The sequence below is a fragment of the Cucumis melo genome, chromosome 12 (genome assembly GCF_025177605.1).
Source record: "Cucumis melo cultivar AY chromosome 12, USDA_Cmelo_AY_1.0, whole genome shotgun sequence".
Lineage (NCBI taxonomy): Eukaryota > Viridiplantae > Streptophyta > Magnoliopsida > Cucurbitales > Cucurbitaceae > Cucumis > Cucumis melo.
In genome coordinates, this window is record NC_066868.1 from 25,640,150 (window position 1) to 25,660,622 (window position 20,473).

General features: G+C 34.2%; 4 protein-coding genes across 4 annotated transcripts; 3 read left to right on the plus strand and 1 right to left on the minus strand.

The window, feature by feature from the left end:
* Window positions 1-103: 103 nt before the first annotated feature.
* On the plus strand, window positions 104-3,454 carry LOC103484274 (O-fucosyltransferase 37). The gene is made up of 6 exons (XM_051080130.1): window positions 104-1,605; window positions 1,705-1,864; window positions 1,940-2,029; window positions 2,147-2,430; window positions 2,509-2,767; window positions 3,095-3,454. The coding sequence occupies exons 1-6, from the start codon at window positions 917-919 to the stop codon at window positions 3,308-3,310; spliced, it is 1,698 nt and encodes a 565-aa protein (XP_050936087.1). The 5' UTR covers window positions 104-916; the 3' UTR covers window positions 3,311-3,454.
* Window positions 3,455-5,258: 1,804 nt separating this feature from the next.
* LOC103484256 (uncharacterized) lies at window positions 5,259-9,409 on the minus strand. The gene is made up of 12 exons (XM_008441239.3): window positions 9,243-9,409; window positions 9,037-9,152; window positions 8,703-8,732; window positions 8,461-8,597; window positions 8,149-8,328; window positions 8,008-8,071; window positions 7,809-7,916; window positions 7,420-7,573; window positions 6,639-6,728; window positions 6,379-6,434; window positions 6,121-6,178; window positions 5,259-5,994 (listed from the first exon to the last, which is right to left on the minus strand). The coding sequence occupies exons 1-12, from the start codon at window positions 9,322-9,324 to the stop codon at window positions 5,801-5,803; spliced, it is 1,269 nt and encodes a 422-aa protein (XP_008439461.2). The 5' UTR covers window positions 9,325-9,409; the 3' UTR covers window positions 5,259-5,800.
* Window positions 9,410-10,223: 814 nt separating this feature from the next.
* On the plus strand, window positions 10,224-13,592 carry LOC107990308 (4-coumarate--CoA ligase-like 9). The gene is made up of 6 exons (XM_017044113.2): window positions 10,224-11,388; window positions 11,943-12,132; window positions 12,659-12,804; window positions 12,916-12,983; window positions 13,141-13,243; window positions 13,323-13,592. Exons 1-6 carry the CDS (start codon window positions 10,360-10,362, stop codon window positions 13,446-13,448), a joined length of 1,662 nt encoding a protein of 553 aa, XP_016899602.2. The 5' UTR covers window positions 10,224-10,359; the 3' UTR covers window positions 13,449-13,592.
* A 906-nt stretch (window positions 13,593-14,498) lies between these two features.
* LOC103489008 (4-coumarate--CoA ligase-like 9) lies at window positions 14,499-18,249 on the plus strand. Its single transcript, XM_017044111.2, has 6 exons — window positions 14,499-15,958; window positions 16,611-16,800; window positions 17,201-17,346; window positions 17,514-17,581; window positions 17,690-17,792; window positions 17,887-18,249. The coding sequence occupies exons 1-6, from the start codon at window positions 14,915-14,917 to the stop codon at window positions 18,010-18,012; spliced, it is 1,677 nt and encodes a 558-aa protein (XP_016899600.2). The 5' UTR covers window positions 14,499-14,914; the 3' UTR covers window positions 18,013-18,249.
* The last annotated feature ends 2,224 nt before the right edge of the window (window positions 18,250-20,473 follow it).

Below are 20,473 nucleotides of genomic sequence, written 5' to 3' on the forward strand. Positions count from 1 at the left end.
TTGAAGAGATCTGCCTTCTGTAATGTGGCAGATGAAATTATTGAGTTTGATGAATTCTATCCATTGATATAGTTGGGCAGGTGATGAAATCAAATGAAAATATTTATGTATATTTTAATCCATTCCAATGCTGGAGAAACATGAAAAATGAAAAGATAAAAAATTCTTTTGAATGGAACAAAGATAGCATTCTTTGGTAAATGGCACTTTCAAACTACTGGAAAAAGAATAGTTCCCTTTGTTCTGCTCATCTTCCTACAGGATCATTGTAGGAAATCTCATAGATCAAGAAGTCATACATTATATGTTGCATAGACAAGTTGAGATGTACCATTACATCCTTGTGATTTGATTATGTCAAGCAATTGAAGCTGATTTCACACTCGGAAGCCATCACGGCCATGACTAATGTTCTTTACACAACCAGGAAAATCATCAATCATAAGCTTAGTCTAATTAGTCATGCAACCATCTCAAATTCATATCGTTTTCTCCTTAAGCTTCCATATAATGATTTTCTATCCAGTGAACTATTAATTGATCCACAATCATCGATATTACGTTGGTGTTGACTTTGAGCTAACTTGACGAGTTAAAAGGCATTACATAATAACAATATTTAAACTTCCATCTTTAATATTATTAAACTAAATTACCTGCCCGAGAATGGACTTTCATCTAAATTGATTACAAACAAATATATCAACCAAAATTACGAGAATTTTCTCAGCAGGCAAGGCTGAGATAAGTTTATTGGTTGATTAAAACGGTGGTTTTGTAAATTATTTTCTATTGGTTTGCCGCCAAATTCAGAAGGCCATCCCTCAACTGAAAAAACGGTCATCCTTAACACCTCTTATGTCCAATTTAAAACCCCATTTCTCACTATCTTTTTTTTTCTTCTTCTTCTTCTTGGATGACTCATAGAGTTGCAGAGACCATGAAACACTCCACCATGGCCAGACCAAGAAACATCAGAAGCTCCTTTTCATCTCTAAACCCACCACCATTCTTTGATTTGCTTTCACTCACCATTTTTGCTTCTTTCTTCTCCCCCAAGAAAATCCCCAGAACTCTAAACCCTTATCTTTCTCTCTTCTTTCTGTCCCTTCTTACTTCTCTTGCTTTCTTGGGAATCTCCACCATTAATTTCCTTTACTCATCCCCATTTTATGCAGACTCCTGTTCTCCAAAATCCCCAATTTCCTTCTCTTCAACTTCTTCGTCTTCTCAATCTCGTCTTCTCCTCTCACTTCTCTCTCCAGTGGCTTCTTCAACCCACCAGGAATTGCCCAAGTTGTCAACCAGTGTCATGATCCCATTGCCAGCCCATGGAGTTTCTTCCAATCTCTCTAATGAAGAAACAGAGTTTTGGAAACAACCTGACGGAGAAGGCTATAGGCCTTGCCTAGATTTCAGCTTTGAATATAGGAAGGCATCTGCCAAGATCTCTAAAGAGAATAGAAGATTCTTGATGGTGATGGTTTCGGGTGGACTGAATCAGCAGAGAAACCAAATTGCTGATGCTGTTGTAATTGCTAGGATTCTTGAAGCTGCTTTGATCGTTCCCATTTTGAAGGTTAATCTCATATGGAAAGATGAAAGGCAAGTGATTTTTGTTACTTTTTCTCGGTTCTGTTCTGTTCTTTTTTTTTTTTTTTTTTTTTCGGGTGTTTCTAGACATGGGGTTTTGCTAATTCTCAGTAAATTCTCGGACATTTTTGATGTCGAACATTTCAAGAAGACGTTACGAGCCGATGTTCGAGTTGTGTCGTCTCTTCCATTCAAGCATTTCAAGTCAAAAGAGACCAAGATTCCTCATGATGTTTCTCCTCATTGGATTCGTTCAAGATTTTTAACACAAGTGAGAAGCTTTTCCAACATGTTTGCCAAGACTCATGGCCTTTAAATTGTTGAGACTTTTTGTTCCTTCTTGTAGCTCAATAAAGAAAGGCTTCTTGTACTAAATGGGTTGGATTCGAAACTCTCCAAAAACCTTTCTTTTGACCTGCAAAAGCTCAAATGTAAGGTAAAGTTGAAAACTTAAATTAACTCAATCATAAAGGCGTTGAATTTGTGAGTTGACCATTTGAGTAAATTACTTCATCTTTACTTAAACCTTTTCTCTTTCACTTTCTATGGTCAGGTTGCATTCCATGCACTAAAATTTGCAGCTGCAATTCAAGAGCTCGGAAACCAGCTAACTAGGAGAATGTGGATTGAAGGACCGTATATAGCCATCCATCTCCGCTTAGAGAAGGATGTTTGGGTTAGATCTGGTTGCCGTACTGGTTTAGGTTCGGATTACGACGCCATCATAGCCAAAACTCGGAATTCTCAGCCCGAGTATCTGACGGGAAGGATAAACATGAGTCACATTCAGCGTAGACGTGCCGGATTATGCCCTCTAAATGCTTTGGAAATTGCTAGGTAAAACAATGAAACTAAGACTTGAGAAGTTTTGAATAGAAGAAAGCAAACTTATTTGTTTGGTAATGATAAAAATAGACTTCTAAAGGCTCTCGGAGCTCCAAAACAAGCAAGGATTTACACAGCAGGGGGAGAGCCCTTTGGAGGAAAGAAGGCTTTGCAACCACTTATTGCAGAATTCCCAAATATTGTAACAAAGTACACATTGTCAAGAGAAGGAGAGCTCTCACCCTTCATCAACAAGTCATCTGCCATGGCTGCCATTGATTACATTGTGTCCTTGAGCAGCGATGTCTTCATGCCGTCCCATGGTGGAAACATGGGTCGAGCTATGCAGGTCATTTGACTCAGACTTTTTTAGGAAAGTTTAAAAACTCATTACATGCTTTTGAAGTTTGAAAAATTTTATTTTGATGTTGTGTTTTGTTGGAATGCCTTGAATCTATTAATCCAGCACTTTTAACAATCTAAATCGTATAAGAATTTATGTAATTTGCACTAGTTAAGATTTTGGTCAAAGGGTTTGAAGTAGGACTCTTTGATTTTACTGCTGCCTCTTACTGATCATCTTTTGTTCGTTGTCACAGCTAACGTATCGTTAAAATTGTGTCGATTATCTATCGTTTGTTTGTTGATTTCTTAACATATTTATTTTTGGCAATAGGGGCATCGAGCATATGTGGGACACAGAAAATACATAAAGCCGAACAAAAGAGCGATGCTCGAATACTTTGATGATGCATCGATAAGTGAAACAGAGCTAGGAACAATTGTGAGGAAGCTGCATAAAGGATGTATGGGGCAGCCTGAGCCAAGAACAAAGAGGAAAGATCGTGATATTATTGCATATCCTATGCCAGAATGTATGTGCCAAAGCTAACACTAAAACTGCTTCTCTTATCATTTAAAACCCTTCAATTCAATTCAATAAAACTGCATTTTAATTGTAACTCCAATCTTGGAATGCTAATCAATGCAACTTCTCTAATTTTCGAGGCGAATAAAGCTTAGTCGTCAATTCTAACTATTATATTCTTCGAGTTACGAAAGGAATCTATTAAAAAAATTTCACTATAGTTGTAAGCATCTTACGTTCATCTTGTTATATTTAAATGACAAAATCGACCTAATTAAAAAATTCAATTTAGTAAAGATTAATTAGTATGTTATATTATTAACTTTCTTTTTCTTATTATTTTTCTTAATTTTAAACCGCTCATTATTTTTTTCAAATAAAAAAGTTATTGATGTAGATGCAAATGAATAGTTTTACATTTCATTTTTTCAATAGATTTCATGTTTCAAGTTAAAAGTGAGCTTGACTTAATGGTATTGACATGATCTCTGTCCTTACTTTCTAAAGATCAGAGATTCAATCTTTCACTCTACAACATATTATAAGAAATTATAAATTTGGAATATCTTCATCTTATACATATATATATATATATATACAAATTACAAAATATCCCTCATTAAGGTTGACATTCAAACTATTGAAACTTCTAAATGGATCTTCACATTATGGTAAATGGAATTCAATATTTCATGACTTGCAAAAAAAAGCTAGAAGTTAGACCCATAATCTATAATTAGAAATTAGTTTTCATGGTTTGAGAATTTTATCAAACTATATTAGCTATTAATAAGTTTTTATCAAAAAGCACTAATTAACTAAATTCTAGCTTTTAAAATAATGGGACTAATTTTGTTTTTTTTCAAACCATTGTCATCAAAATCTATAATTTAACTTTTAAATGACAATTAAAGTTTCGTTTGATACTAACAAGGATCCTAATTTTAAATTCCATAAATATTTTTCAAATGATTATAACTGAAATGTAATATTTTACCCATTTGAATCCAGATTTTGTTAGATCCTTTCCACGATTTTGTTGTATTGACTACTAGAAATCAACCAATAAATTTAATTAATTTTGGATACTAATAGATTTAAGTTTAATTAAAGAAAATTACTTCCCAATTTTGTTTTAAGGTTTCAGTTATGCTCTAATAAATTGAAATGTTTTTTACCCCTTCCATTTTGAAGTTTGTTAAAAAAATAGTTATCGACCTTTGTTTTAATATAAATAAGAAAAGGTAAGAGAAAAGGCCTAAAGTTAAAACCAAGATTTGCTTCCAAACAAAACTTTAGAGAATGTCATCTCAAGAATTGTAATTATAAACTTAATTCACTCAAGAAGAGAAATTAGGAAAGAAATCAAAATAACAGACGCAAAAATTCAATGGTTTTGATGTTTTTACAACTTTCAACTATGAGTTTGTTGTGTGTGTGTGTGTGTGTGTGTCCCCTTGCTCAAACCAATCAATGGACGATCTCATAATCTGAATAACCTGATAATTTCATATTCCTTGTAATATACTGCAAGGTTTCAATCGATCATCGATATTGTATGAAGTTACATATCATTAATTTTCTAGGGGTGGTGAAGAATCAATTTTTATAAGCTATGAAAAGTGACGTTAGTTAAAATCACTTTCCTCTATAATAATGTTTGAAAGAAAAGAAAATTGTTTATTAATTTTTTTTAAAAAAAAATTACTCTAAACTGATTTTTGAATGATCACTCACCCCATGGTTATTTTTTTTCTTCTTTCTTTTTTTTTTTTTTTTTTTTTCTTTTCTTTTGGTGATTGACTAAAAGTCACCTCCAACATTTGGCCCAAAATTATTAAAAATAATTTAATGAAACTAGAAATTTTAAAATCAGTTTTGGAAGCAAACATAATGTCTCGCAAATACAAACCGATATTGGTAAGTCTCGAAATTATATACAATAAGTGCAAAAAGATACCAATGTCCATAATTGAACTCACAAATACAAACCGGTGCTATATATTACTATATAAAAAAAAACAATAATATTCCAAGGACTTGCCGAATTCTCCTCGACAATTGATGAGCTCATAAGTTAAGCATAAGGTGCCCCAATTTTCCAATAATTAGGCCTAAAATGAAGGGGCAAATCTAAAACGTTATACGTATTCTACTCAAATACTTCTAACCTCAAGTAATATGGTATAAATAAAATTTTTTTAAAAATAAAAATAAAAAAGAAGAGTTTACATGGGAGCCCTCCTTGAACTGCTTCGAATTGGAATCATTCCTACTTCGCAGGACAAAACTCCAAAAACTATGGAGCCTGCATATCTAACACACATGATTTGGGCCAAAATAATGCATTGATGAGATAAATAACTTTTTCTTGTACCCTCAATTTCCAACACTATTTGCTAACTGAATAGATCAGAAGAAGAATACCTTTCTGCTTTCTCAAGAACCAAGAATAACATATTCTAAACCATCTTTCCTTCATTTGAATGTAACTCCCACTACCTCCGCTTTCTTTCAGCTTCGCCATGTGACTTCCTTCTGCTTTTTTTTACTTTCTTTGTTTGTGGTCTTGCTACCTTTCCTTTTTCTGCCTTCACCGTCTTCTTTAGATGACTTTTTTCTTTTCCGAGGCACGTGTTCTTCCTCACTGACAGTTTGAGCTGCCTCTGTTTCCTGTTGGATTAACTCTACGGCAGTTTGTGTTACGTCTGCTCAGACAAATATGAATGAGATAATGAATAAATAAAGAGAACATGACATAAGAGATGGTTTTGATGGCAAACATTAATTTGATGGTTCACTTGGGGAGAAAAGTGTGGATCAGTAAATCTAACCTTCTCCCACAAAATGAGAATCAAAGACGACACCGGTGAGATGCTGTTTTAGGAATACCTGAACACAAATGAACATGTGTGAATGTGGTATATTTTCCCAGCTAACATTAATGCATCAAATACATAATTCGAATTATTAAATAAACTCTTTTATGAAATGTTCTGTCTGGTACTATCTGAACAACTTTCTGGAACATTGTTCTCTTCGGAATGATGCATCTACACAACCTATTTTTACTATTCAGTGTGAAAACTTACCGCAGACAGAAGTTGCCTTGTGTTTATATCCCAGAAGCGCACGTAACTATCTAGTCCTGGAAAAGATTTAAACATCACACATAAGTGTAGATTCCATTTTGAAGTGAGGCACATGTTCTTGTTCTAGTCACACATGAGTAGATTTTACATGAACGTTTCAAAGCATGTAAACACAGAAACAAGGTCTCGTTAAAAGTAGTGTAGCAGTAGTAGCGGATAGAGAAATGATAAGTAATTGCCATATTAGAAATATATCCCACCACATGAAGCTATGACTGGTAATTCCGGGTGCCTGGCGATGGATCTTATGCTCCCAGAACATTTCCCCAAGAAGCAACCTAATAACTTTCCTGCAAGTCAAGAAAAGTAAATATTGCACATAAATTTACTCCGTTAAATAAAAACTTCAGTCAACTGCATTTGCAACTATCATTGAGGTAACAGTGCAACATAGACTATAACAACTCGTGACTATCATGAAACAAACAAATAGATCCCAATTCCCAAAAGACATCGAGAAGAAAATGGATTTCAGACTAAAGGCAAAAGCGTCTGAATACTACTGGGAATTGCTAGTCTCTAGAAAAACTAGTAGTATTTTCTTTTTTAAAGATGATAGGTGTAGTCAAGATTGCAGCTCTCTGTTTGGTAGAAGCAAGATCTATACAAAAATGCGGGAGAAATTTGCCAAGGTAATCAAGTGAAGTGACCATGCAACAGTGATATGGTAAAAGATCATAGACTCAACTCAATCCCAGCATAGAGATGCTCAAATCAGAACAAGGACCAAACATTAAGACACCGTGACACCTACATGTCAAATATGCTATATAATATACAGTGAAATGAGGACCTTTAAATAAACCATGTGGTTAGCAATCATCAATTGTAAAACAACCAATCTTCTATAAATAAAAGATAAGAGGAAACCACATAAGTCAATAGTTAAACTTTCGAAAACAAGAGTACTGAGTGAAAGATATAAAAGACCCAGACTCTTAAACAGAAACATCAATATCTCTCACAAATAACAAATTTTACCATTGCGAATATCAAAAGATGCAAGATCACCAGACGCATTCCCCACAAATATTGTGTTACCATCAACATCTTCGGCCAAGGATTTAATAGGAGTTTCTCGAAAATCAAATGAGATGACAGGTCTCTTTTGAGCAGAAATGTCATACAATCGAACCTGAATTGGTTAATCACAAATTCCAGTTATAAAGTGAAAAGAAGACCACTCTCCTCTTAAAGGCTCTAAATTAAGTGTTAATCATATTTGAAACAGATATCGAGACCCTATTTATTCAATTAATGTGTAACTTTTCCCCTTGAAATTGTTTCCTTAACTCCCTGCAATGACGCATTCTCCTTATATATTTCCCATTCTGTAACTTGTATTAGCATGAGAAACTGATATGAATTACCTGATGGCTGTTTGTACCCGCTGCAAACTTACGGTGATCATGTTTACTAAGGAATGTTGCTGAAGTGAACCAAGTCGGTGTGAAAATTCCAAGGTTGTTCTTCTTCGGCTGAATAAAAACAAAATGTTACAAAAGGATATCAAAAACATTTATGTTGGCTGCTTTGTACAAATTTGCAAATGAGAACTAAAAAGCATACTGCTTTTGCTGTCCAAATCTTCGTACACTGTTCTAGATTCCACATATTAACTTCAACACCCTTCCTGTGCATACAAAGGGTAAAGGAAGTTAATGCCAGTGTGAAGATCACAGTAAAAATTCAAACATGATCTTAACTCACCCTCCAAACAATGCATGGGTTTCGCTTCCATCAACTTTAGAACACATAACATCACCAGAACCACATACTTTCCACGTTTTTACAAGATTGGTAGAGGCATCTCTTGACGATGAACTAGAAAATTCAATCGACCTCATGCTTGCATTTCCTTTTGTTGTACATGAAAGCAAGGTGCACCTCCTGAAAATAAATAACCAAACTATGAGGAATTTCAGCATGGATGGTTTAAGAGAGACTGAAATTTCATTGATAACAAAATGCTCCATCAAATTATAATACAACAAGCTCATAAATTATAAACTGATACATAACCTAGATTCCACCTCCAATTCATCTTTTGAAAATAAATGCATTCCAACAATGGCTTCATCTTTTGGTGGAGGGGAAGTATCGGTATTGTCCGAAATAGCAACATGAAGAGTGCCATTCAAAGGATTAAGAACTTCAATCTGCAGCATACAGCAGAAACATGATCAACCAAAGAGTGCACAAACAAATTTAAAACTAATGAAATGTGCATCTGATTCACACTACTAGAAATCTGTACAACTTACCAGGCCATTTTTTCGGGCAACAGCTAATAACTGCAATTAAGAAAAAAAGAAAAGGAAGTCATTTAGTGCACTTAGAATGATGTAGAGTTTAAATTGACCTTAAATGAGAAGTGAAATACATAAACTCCCAAACCCAGTAGAGATATAGCAAAAAAGAAGAAATTGTAAGGCCAGAAAAAGAAAATATTGTGAACGATTATAACTAGGAATCCATAACAACAACTCAAAATTTTTAACAATTTAGATAGCAACAAACAACGATAAAAAATTCTTCACAACAGGGTATGCTAATTAATGAAAGATTTGAAAAGAATCAATAAATAAAGTAACGTACAGGGTCGAATTTACGATCAGCAAGAGAAGCTGCAAGCACGGATTTGGAGAAATCAGGTTCACCCCATCTCTCAACAACTTTGGGGATTTCTCCTTCCTTGCCCCGAGCTTCAATGACTGCCAGTGACGGAAAAACCAAACTGAGAAGAAAATCCAGACAAAATCGTGACACGGAGTAAATTGGAAAGTTTAGATTGCCACCATTACCTTTAACGAGACCAAGAACATCGAAAGTTAGGGCACGAAGCGGAGGACAGCCAGGGCAATCAAGCGTCGTCGTACGAGGCATACTTTGCAAGAACAGTTGAGCTTAGGAGATTGAGAGAGACTCCACACACACACAGCTTTAGATGAACCAAAACCGATAAACCCTACTTCAGGGTTTCAATGGAAAAGAAACGATTTTCACACGGCCTTTTGTTAACTCGGACCGAACCGATTAATTACTGAACCAATAGGTTCGGTTTGGTTAGTCCGGTTTTCTCATTGTTATTAATAGAAGTGTTAGCTTGTTTAAAAATAATAAAATTTAAATTTATTTTTTGAATGCTTTTTATAATTTTTTCTTAAATATGTGTTGATTTCAAAATCAACATTTTGTCGATGTTTCTATCAAAAGTTTTGTAAAATTAAGAATTCAGTATTTCCATCAACGTCGATATTTTAAACTTTGTGTATAATTCACTTTTCTCAATTTTTCTACAAGAAACTTCTAACAGATACAGAATGAGTTATTATCCTTATTCATATATCCAAGACCTTCTACATTTTTTTAATCTTGTGAAAAACGAATACATATGAATGTAAATATTAGATAAATAAGAAAATGGCATATGGTGAAGTAATGCATATATAATTTGACGGATTGACGGATTAAAGACAAACTTATAATTGTGTTTGATGGTTATATATTGGACCCTCTTAATAGTTGAAATCAGTGAGTAGAGATTTGTGTAGAGTACCAAACTATGAGGTAGACATTTGAACTTTTAATCCCAAGAAAGAAGGATCCAATCAAGAGATTAAAAAGTATGTTTCCTTTAGAATGGAAAAGTTCGTGACGTGGAAGCATGAAAGAGCCCTAAAATCGGTCGGGAAGAATAATTATAATAAAATTAATTGTTGTATTTGTTATTAAATTAATAAATCAAAGATCAAAATTAGTTTAATGAAATTAATTATTAATTAAGACGATGTTTTATGCATAATCCTTGTATTGCACGGATTTCCTCTACGTCGTGGCTATAAAATTTTGCGTACTTGGACTTTCTTCAGCCACGAAATTCATTCATATTTTTTCTTCGGAAATCAGAATTTCGCTTTAATGGCTACCCATTCTGTTGATTCTCGGAGCGGTTTCTGTTCTCAAACCAAGATTTACAAGAGTCTCCGACCACCGTTATCGCTTCCGCCGTTATCTCAGCCACTTACCGTTGCTGGGCATGCGCTTTCTGTTCTCCGATCATCTCCTCCTCCGCCCAACACTGCTGCTCTCATCGACTCCGACTCTGGCGTCAGTGTCTCTTACGCTCTTTTCCTCCGTCAAATTCGAAACCTCACCTCTAACCTTAAAGCTCTTTATTCCTTCTCTAATGGTCAAGTGGCGTTTATTCTTTCACCCACTTCTCTGCAAATCCCTGAGTTGTATTTCGCTTTATTATCTCTTGGTGTTGTTGTCTCTCCGGCTAATCCTATCAGTTCCGAATCGGAGATTGCTCACCAGGTTAGTCTCTGTAAACCGGTCATTGCATTCGCTATTTCCTCAACGGCGTCTAAGATCCCGAGGCTTCCACTTGGCACTGTATTGATAGATTCGCCGGAGTTTCTTTCTTTGATGAATGAAAGTAATCGATCGGAGGGAGTGAACGATGGAATTTTCGATCTCAAAATCAATCAAAACGATTCTGCGGCGATTTTGTATTCTTCAGGGACTACCGGGCGAGTGAAAGGCGTTTTACTCTCTCACCGGAACCTCATAACGGCGATCACTGGGGTTCAAGTATTAGATAAAACGCCCGTCGATGGAGAGATTGAGCCACATCCCGTTGCTCTTAGTCTGTTACCTCTGTTTCATGTTTTCGGGTTCTTTATGTTGTTTCGATCGATTTCAGAGGGCAATACATTGGTTTTGATGCGTAAGTTCGATTTCGAAAAGATGTTAAGAGCTGTGGAGAAGTATAGGGTTACATACATTCCGGTCTCTCCGCCGCTGGTTTTGGCCATGGCCAAATCGGAGCTAGCAGAGAAGTATGATCTCAGTTCTCTTCAAATTTTGGGATGCGGCGGCGCTCCTCTTGGTAAAGAAGTCATCGATAAATTCCATGTAAAGTTCCCCAACGTAGAAATTATTCAGGTTAGTAACAGACACTTTCCCTTCTTAGTGATTCGTACAATGTTCTTTGCTTTTTCTTACCATATGAATGCGATGAACATAACATTCTGTCAATTCCTAGTTTGTAATCTGCTCTCTATTTTGTAACTCTATACCAAATTATCAATTCAAACTTTTCCACTTGCATGTTCTGATTCCGTGAGTTTTGCTATGAGTATACTTCTAAAGCTTATGAAATTCTCACAAATGAGTTCAGATAGGCAAAGTTTTAACCAAATTTTGTAACTTCACAGCAATGTTCAAGTATGCAATTTCTTAAATGACTGATTGGTCCAAAAACTTAAGCCGATGGATAAGACTATGTTTTTTAATACCTCTTTTAAGTCACCGACCCAAAAGATGAAATTGATAGTTAAAAAGACGAAGTTAATATTATATTATTCTAACACAATTCTAATCAATTCAATATCTTGGGATGGTTATAAGATAGTAAAGGAAGGATTTAGATCTATTTTAAGTTAAAAACAAGTAAAATGATAACAAAGAATGATGCATGGTTTTGTTCTGTTGAATAGGGATATGGGTTGACAGAGAGTGCAGGAGCAGCATCAAGAACTGTCGGGCCTGAAGAATGCAGTAAAGCAAGTTCCGTCGGTCGCCTATCGGAAAATATGGAAGCCAAAATAGTTGATCCTTCATCTGGAGAAGCTTTACCTCCTGGCCACAAAGGAGAGCTTTGGATACGAGGTCCAGGAATCATGAAAGGTTTGCAATATTCTCTTCTATATGTGTTTTCTTCTGTACTTCATTATGAGGATGAAATCTAGCAAGTGAAGTATTATATTACTATAAGAAAAAAAAAATCATTGTATATGTATAAATTCATGCATCACGCCATCTGTCCGTGCTGAACTTTCACCAAATTAATATAGGCCTGATTTGATAACGATTTCGCTTTTTGTTTTTTGTGCTTGACATTTCTGCTAGTTTCCTTCTAGTTTTCTTACCATAGTTTTTACATTAGACAAATTTCAAACAAACATGTAGGTTGATTTTTGAAAACAATTCCCATTAGCCCCACGGCCCCCACCCACTTAAGAAGCTGAGTTTGGATGAAACTGAGTGTCACATATGCTGTGATGAAGGAGACATGTTAATTGTATAATACTGAATTTATCCCCATTCCTCTCTTCATTAGAGAGCTCTATTTGAGAATAGGCTGTTTGCTAAAAGGCATTAATCATGATATTGTTTATTGTCTGATGAACATATCAAATGGTGTTTGATGCAGGTTATGTCGGAGATGAAAGGGCAACTGCTGAAACCTTGCATCCTGAGGGATGGCTAAAGACTGGTGACCTCTGTTACTTTGATTCTGATGGATTTCTCTACATTGTTGATAGATTAAAAGAATTGATCAAGTACAAGGCTTATCAGGTGACTTATTTACTCTCAGTTTTTGACAAGATAAGACCATAAATGGCATAAGTTATTATTGTTGCCCTAGTGTCTCTTTAGTAATTGGAAATCCTTTGAAACAAATTCCAGGTCCCACCTGCTGAATTGGAACATTTGCTTCAATCCCACCCCGAAATCCTTGACGCTGCTGTCATTCCGTATGCATTCCTTGCTCTCTTCTATTTGATAGTATAATTAAATTGATTTTGAATGAATAGAGAAACGTTAAGCTATGCTTTTAACCATTTTAGAACAACTCCAACACATATATACTTTTTACTTTTTTCTAATATTATTTTCACTCCTGTCAAGTAGCTATCCTGATGAAGAAGCAGGACAAATTCCTGTAGCTTATGTGGTTAGACAACCCGGAAGCAATATCAACGAGACTCAAGTCATGGATTTTATTGCAAAACAGGTAAGTTGAATTTTTTCAAACACCTAGAAAGTCATTTCAAACCGAACTTGAAAACTAAATTATTCTAATCTGCTTATAGGTTGCACCGTACAAAAAAATCCGACGAGTGTTTTTTGTGAACGCTGTCCCGAAGTCGCCTGCAGGGAAGATTCTTAGGAGGGAGCTTGTTAAACATGCTCTCTCTCAAGGCTCTAGCAGGCTATAATAAAGAGAAATGGAAATGGAATTGTACATTCTTAATTTCAATCCCTCATTCTTTATTGGCTACGTCAGAAGCATTTTACTATTAATTTTATTTTTTACTTTTCTTTTCATATCTATTCAATGAAACTCTGATTCTTTTCTTTTCTTTTCTTTTCTTTTTTTTAAAATAATTAATCTTTTCTTTTCTTTTCTTTTCTTTTTTTTACAATAATTAATTTTTGATAAATCAAACAACTATATTGTAATAAATATTAAATTAAATAGTCAAAGTCAGCGCATGTTACTGATTTCATATTAATTAATTTACGAAAAGCTATTTTTGTATGAAATATGGAATGAGCTAAGCTCGTGATAATTCAAGTTCGACATACCGACTTCTCCTTTTCATTTCTCGATAACTCAAATGTCAAAAATCTAACTTTCTTATTATTTGTTAGAAGATGCCAAAATTGCTTCTTTGATTATTTGGAAAAGTAGTTTAATAATAGAGGCCAGTGGGTCAATGTTTTCATTTCATGAATTAAAAGCTTGAAAAAGTTATTATAAGTCAGATTTTGTTGGCTGAATGCTTTGTTTTTAATACAAAATATTGAGTTTTTAATAAATTTTAACTCTAAAACTCCTTTGGAATTCTTACTATCAAGTATCAAAACTTTTCGATTTTAAAAGATAAAGTTGATGAGAAAGAAATACTTATCAAAAAGAAAACTTTTTAGTTTAAAGTAATAAAGGTAGGATACAAAATCAAACTTCACACGCCTTTTAGTTTCGAGTTATACATTTTAGTCGTATCTTAGATCGACAAAACTCTAATCAATCAAATGACCACCTTTTTCTAACTTTTTCATGTTTTTTCCACAAAATATTTATATTATTTTTAAATGACATCACAAAGTCTAAAGTTGAGTCATGAAATTATAAATTTAAAAGAAATGTTAAAACTAAAACAAGTCAGTTTGATGGTGGACAATTTTCCAAATAAGGCAACTTTCAAACTTGGGAAGTTTTTAAAATAGCTTGGAAACTGTTTTGTAATTTTCTCTTATTTTATTATTCTAATTCATAAATGAGTTTTAGTGAATTATTATCGTACTTTTGGCATTTTGATGGTGTAAAATAATAATTTTTAATTTTAAAAAATAAAAAAATAAAATAAAAAAGAATGTAAAGGTGGAGAACTACTTATAACCTTAATTTAAATAAAAAAAATCAGTTAATTCAACAACACCTTAATTAATTATAAATCTTCTAATTTAATTAATAAGCACTTACAAAAAGTGAATTAGGAGTCCATTCATCATTCCATAATCAAAAAATATATTTTTTTTTCTTCAAGTAAAACCGTTAGTTAATATCTAAAAATTACATATAAAAAGAAAAGTTTGCGTTAATTAGTACCAAACATTTTTCTAATAAATTATAAAATAATCTGAATCAGTCAGCATCACTTTCTTCGAGTTCACTTCCATGGCAGCTCGGAACTCTAACTTCAACGCCGCCCCCCATTCCATTGATCTTCGAAGCGGTTTCTGTCCTCTGACGAAGATTTTCCACAGCCTTCGACCACCGCTCTCACTTCCACCATTATCTCAGCCTCTCTCCGTCACCCAACACGCCTTTTCTCTCCTTCAATCATCTCCTCTCCCTCCAAATTCCACCCTTCTCATCGATTCCAATTCCGGCCTCCATTTGTCCTACGCCATTTTCCTCCGTCAAATTCGAAACCTTGCCTCAAATCTCAAATCTTTAACCTCCCTATGCAATGGCCATGTCGCGTTTATCCTCGCACCCACTTCTCTCCAAATCCCTGTGTTGTATTTCGCTCTGTTATCTCTCGGCGTCGTTCTCTCTCCGGCTAATCCAACCAGTTCCGTTTCAGAAATTTCTCATCAGATTCAACTCAGTAAACCGGTCATTGCCTTCGCTACATCCTCAACCGCCTCCAAGCTCCCTACGCTTCGATTCGGCACCGTTATCATCGATTCGCCTCATTTCCTCTCTATGTTGACCGAAACCAACGGATCCGATGGTCTCACCGACATCAAAATCGATCAATCCGACTCGGCGGCGATTCTTTACTCATCAGGTACTACAGGACGAGTGAAAGGCGTGCTACTGAGTCATCGGAACCTTATCGCGGTGAACTCAGGGCCAACTGCTTTTCAATCGGAGATCCACGAAGGAGAAATGAAACCGCATCCAGTTGCTCTGTGTTTGTTGCCTTTATTTCATGTTTTCGGATTCGTAATGTTGGTTCGAGCGATTTCACGGGGAGAAACGTTGGTTTTAATGGAGAGATTCGAATTCGAAGGGATGCTAAGAGCAGTAGAGAAGTTCAGGGTTATCTACATTCCAGTTTCGCCGCCGCTGGTGGTGGCGATGGCGAAATCAGATCTGGTGGCGAAATATGATCTGAGTTCTCTTCAAATTTTGGGATGCGGCGGCGCTCCGCTTGGGAAAGAAGTGATCGATAAATTCCATCAGAAATTGCCCAGCGTTGAAATTGCCCAGGTTTGTTACAAATATTTTCTACTTCTTTTCCTCAATATTTAATTTTTAGGGGTATTACTGACTTTTCAAGACTAACTCAATTATTCGGAATCTAAATAATATTATTGTTTTGACCATAGATGCATAAAGATTATTGCAAAACTTTAGAACTTTAAACTTTTGATTTCATTAAACTGACCATCTTTCATGTTCTCTTGTACTAGAAAATCTTTAGTAAAATTTAGGGTTTAAGATGGTACTATACTAATATTTATCGAAGGTTGAGCTCCAGTTTAAGATTTATTTGAATTTGGTATATAGCTTGTTATAAGAGGAAGTTTGATATGACTTTAGGAAGAATTGATTTTTTAAATTCCAAGTTTTAAAGATTCTTTCTAGATTCATTATGAACTATTACAACTCAAGAGCTAACATTTTTCTTCTCACTTTGGGCTAAATTACATTTTTATCTTCTTTGAAAGGGCCCAAATTTAGTCCTAAATCTTAAAGTTTTTCATTGAGTTTGTAATTAATTGTTATTTGATGCTGGTGAAAGCATTATAACCATTTTCATTCAAGCTATATATCTATCTATACATGGATGAGAATTAATTTTTTAGTAAAATTATGGTTAATTCAATATGGCTTGACATTGTGGTGTTTTCTTGAGTAGGGATACGGCTTGACAGAGAGTACAGCAGGTGCAGCGAGAACTATGGAGCCCGAGGAAATTAGCAACACGAAATCAGTAGGTCGCTTATCTGGAAGTATGGAAGCCAAGATAGTGGATCCTGCATCTGGAGAAGCCTTACTTCCTAACCACAAAGGAGAGCTTTGGCTGCGAGGTCCAACGATCATGAAGGGTGAGCAATGTTCTGTTCTACTTCATCATATTCAATGCTTTGAAACACTCAATATATTTGGACTTGGGTTCACTCTTGTTGAAGATTCTTCATTGAAAAGATAGAAAGATCTCAATATTGCTAACTGGTTTTGAAATTAAACTGCATATTTATCTAATAGGATTCACAAAACCACATTGTGTCCATTTGAACTTGTGACTACCGAATGGCTAATGAAGTGGTGAAGGAGGCGTGTTATATTAGTTATATATGCATACTAGATTTGTAACTATCATGATCTTGGATTTTATTCTCGTTCTATTTGTTAACTCGAGTATAATTCAAGTGATTAATGCACTACATTATCAACCAAACAGATCAGGGGTTCGATAAACAGCTCATTGAGTGTTGTTTGATGCAGGTTACGTTGGAGATGACAAGGCAACTACTGAAACCTTGGATCCAGATGGATGGCTAAAAACTGGCGATCTTTGCTATTTTGATTCAGATGGATTCCTCTACATTGTTGATAGATTAAAAGAATTGATCAAGTACAAGGCTTATCAGGTGACATCTTTACTCTGAGCAATTGCAGATTTCTCAAAAATACGATTAGGAACGTCCCCTTTCATTACTATTTCTATTTTAAACACTTAGAAAGTCAATCCAAACAGTCTCTTAGTCCCTCCCTCTTTAGTAATCAGAAATCCTTTTCTGTTTGGAACAAATTCCAGGTCCCACCAGCAGAATTGGAACATTTGCTTCAATCCAACTCCGAAATCATTGACGCTGCCGTGATACCGTATGCATCTTTCTATCTTGCTTAGTAGTAAACAGTTGAAACTTGTGGCGAATGAAATTTTTTAGACCAAATTTTCTAGATGATGTTTTTATTTCTGTTGTTGAGCAGCTATCCTGATGAAGAAGCTGGAGAGATTCCTATGGCTTATGTTGTTAGAAAGCCCGGAAGTAATATCTCTGAGGCTCAAGTTATTGATTTCATTGCAAAACAGGCAATGCTTCATCTCTCAAGAAACTTCCAAATAGTCCGCTATTTCTCTCGAGTCTTTACCTACATTCTAAAACTGGACCATTTTCATCTTGTAGGTTGCGCCATACAAGAAAATTCGACGAGTCTCTTTTATCGACGCAATCCCTAAATCGCCTGCAGGTAAGATTCTGAGGAGAGAGCTTGCCAAACATGCTCTATCTCATGGTTCTAGTAAGCTGTAAGAAATTAATGTTTCCATGAAAATGTACATATAGTTTGAGTAGCTTAGGTTCATTAATCTCTAAAAATTAAATGGTCACCAAATGAATAAGCATGGCTAAACAGTTATTGTTTTAGTTAATTTAAAGAAGTTTGTTTGATTCTATATGAAACGCTCCTATGAAAATGAATGGATGTCGAGAATTTTTTATGTATGATACATTATAAATATCGATTTTGAATAGACATTCTTTTTATTGTCTTCGAGTCCACTTCCATGGAGGATCAAAGTTCGAACTTCTACACCGCCCCGTTTCTGTCCTCAAACGAAGATTTTTCATAACCTCCAACCCCACCAATTCCAACTGCAAATTAAAATCCTGATCTCTAATCTCAAAAGCCTTTACCTCCCTCCTTGCCTTTTATTATCTTCGTTGCTAGTTTATTGCACCCTCTTTATTGAACCAGCTATGTTGTGGTTTTATTTTAGTCCTTCCATTTTAACATTTTTAGATTGATTTAGACTTTAGAGATTAACTATTGTTTACAATTTGTAAGTGTAGAATAAAGTTGGGACTGATATTTTAATCTTAGTCTTATACCAGAAGTCCTCAGTGTAGCTGATCTCTAATTTCTCTTCTTCCACAAGATTATAAGTGTTTTTAGTCAAGCATGAGATTAAAGAGGTTGTTTGGAGGAAAGAAATGAGATATAGCAGATCGTGAAATTGATGATGAAAAAGAGGGTTGAATTGAAAATTATTGAAACACATTAAAACAAACACTCAAAACGTTCAATATTAACATGAATCCTTGAGCTACATTACATCGCAATATCAATTTCTGTAGGAGCCAAAAGAGCCCATGAATGTGTATCACAACTTAAGGTTGATCTCTTTAATGGCCACTTTCTTTTTGTTTTATTTTATATTTAATTTCTTTTGCGAATTATTATATATATATATATCTTAGAAAGCAAAATAATTTTCCTTTCTAAAATAAAGTTAAAGAAATCTTAAACTAATATATTAGTTTTTTTAGCACAATAAATGAACTACGAAATATTTGAACTTTCTATCTCAAAGAGTTATGCTCGAGACTATTTGACAGGTATTATCCTATCTGTTTAGTACTGGTCAAGTATTATTAAGCTATGTTGATTTTAGATCTCATGGTAATTTATTTAAAAACTATTATATAAGCATTGTAAATGTTGATCGAGAAGTTCCACAAAATGGCAACTTGGTAGAAAATAAATAAAGACAAAAAACCAACAAAGCTAATTTTGGAAATCCGATAATGAAAAAGAATATTTAAGTATATCCACCCGTACATCTCTTTCTTAAATTATGATTGGATAGACTGGTGAGATACACTGAAGAAAAATGTAATCTAAGATAAACCTAATTATTTTTTAGAAAAAAATGAAATCTAAGATTAAAAATAAGAAACGTTGAAAGTTAAAAGGATATTAGATCAAATCAAGGAAAAGGCCGAAGAGAAACAAGGTTTGTAATTAAGGTTTATTGATTAAATTAGTGGGAAAGATGTTATTGATAAGATTTGGTTTAAATTAAAGTTTAAGAATTAAGAGTAGTGAGTAACTATTTTTAGAGTAGGGTTGGCTTCACTCTCATTATTAAGCAGACATTGGTTTGCTTTTCCCAAATCCAAAGCTAAATTTTCTTACCCAATAAGATAATATACAAAAAAAAAAAAAAAAAAAAAGAACATTAAGTAATAAAATGGATAATTTTTATTTTATTATTATTATCTTTGTAGTTTAATTTTGAGTCCAACATGACCTTAAAAATTTTATTATTTTTGCCCTCTTGATTAAATTAATATGAGATTATTTTTCTTTTTCATTTTTTCTATATTTTTTCTTTCTATATTTTAGAGTTGCACTTTTAATAATTAATTAAGTATACTATATGAATCTTTTAATTGATGTGATTAAAGGTTTGAACTCTCCCCGTTGAAGAAAGTCTTTTTCTTTTATTACATAGATTATATATATTCAATTTCAAATTTATTATTAGGGTATAAATTTTGATTTGATGAAGTAAAATTCATATGTAAATGATTATCGAGTCAACAAGTAAGAAATACAAAAGAAAATGTGAAGAGAGTTAACATAGAAATACGTAATTCACTAATAGTGTGTAAGTTAATTACGTTAACAGGATAGAGGGAGAACAAAATTATGAAAATCTCTCTCTAATTTGTATAATGCATAAAATTATGAAACATTGCTATTAATCAACTACCTCACTTATTTCGTCACGGTTATCGTCGACTACCACCACCCTCTGGCAACCAACTTCGACAAAACTACCGACAATATTTTTTTTAGGTGACAACCATCATCAGCCACGACTACCAAATTCTTTGACCACATTCAATAGTCAACTTCATTAACCACCAATTAATGACATCCAACTATGATGACTAACTCTACCGATCAATTCCAGTGACCATTTTT

Coding starts and splice junctions, on each gene's coding strand:
- LOC107990308 (XM_017044113.2), top strand. CDS start 10,360: ATGGCTACCCATTCTGTTGATTCTCGGAGCGGTTTCTGTTCTCAAACC. Junction 12,805..12,915: donor TCAAGTACAAGGCTTATCAG/GTGACTTATTTA, acceptor AACAAATTCCAG/GTCCCACCTGCTGAATTGGA. Junction 13,244..13,322: donor TGGATTTTATTGCAAAACAG/GTAAGTTGAATT, acceptor ATCTGCTTATAG/GTTGCACCGTACAAAAAAAT.
- LOC103489008 (XM_017044111.2), top strand. CDS start 14,915: ATGGCAGCTCGGAACTCTAACTTCAACGCCGCCCCCCATTCCATTGAT. Junction 15,959..16,610: donor CCAGCGTTGAAATTGCCCAG/GTTTGTTACAAA, acceptor TTTCTTGAGTAG/GGATACGGCTTGACAGAGAG. Junction 16,801..17,200: donor AGGTCCAACGATCATGAAGG/GTGAGCAATGTT, acceptor TGTTTGATGCAG/GTTACGTTGGAGATGACAAG.
- LOC103484256 (XM_008441239.3), bottom strand. CDS start 9,324: ATGCCTCGTACGACGACGCTTGATTGCCCTGGCTGTCCTCCGCTTCGT. Junction 8,733..9,036: donor CTGATCGTAAATTCGACCCT/GTACGTTACTTT, acceptor TCTTAATTGCAG/TTATTAGCTGTTGCCCGAAA. Junction 6,435..6,638: donor ACCAGTCATAGCTTCATGTG/GTGGGATATATT, acceptor AATCTTTTCCAG/GACTAGATAGTTACGTGCGC.
- LOC103484274 (XM_051080130.1), top strand. CDS start 917: ATGACTCATAGAGTTGCAGAGACCATGAAACACTCCACCATGGCCAGA. Junction 1,865..1,939: donor GTTCAAGATTTTTAACACAA/GTGAGAAGCTTT, acceptor TCCTTCTTGTAG/CTCAATAAAGAAAGGCTTCT. Junction 2,030..2,146: donor TGCAAAAGCTCAAATGTAAG/GTAAAGTTGAAA, acceptor TTCTATGGTCAG/GTTGCATTCCATGCACTAAA.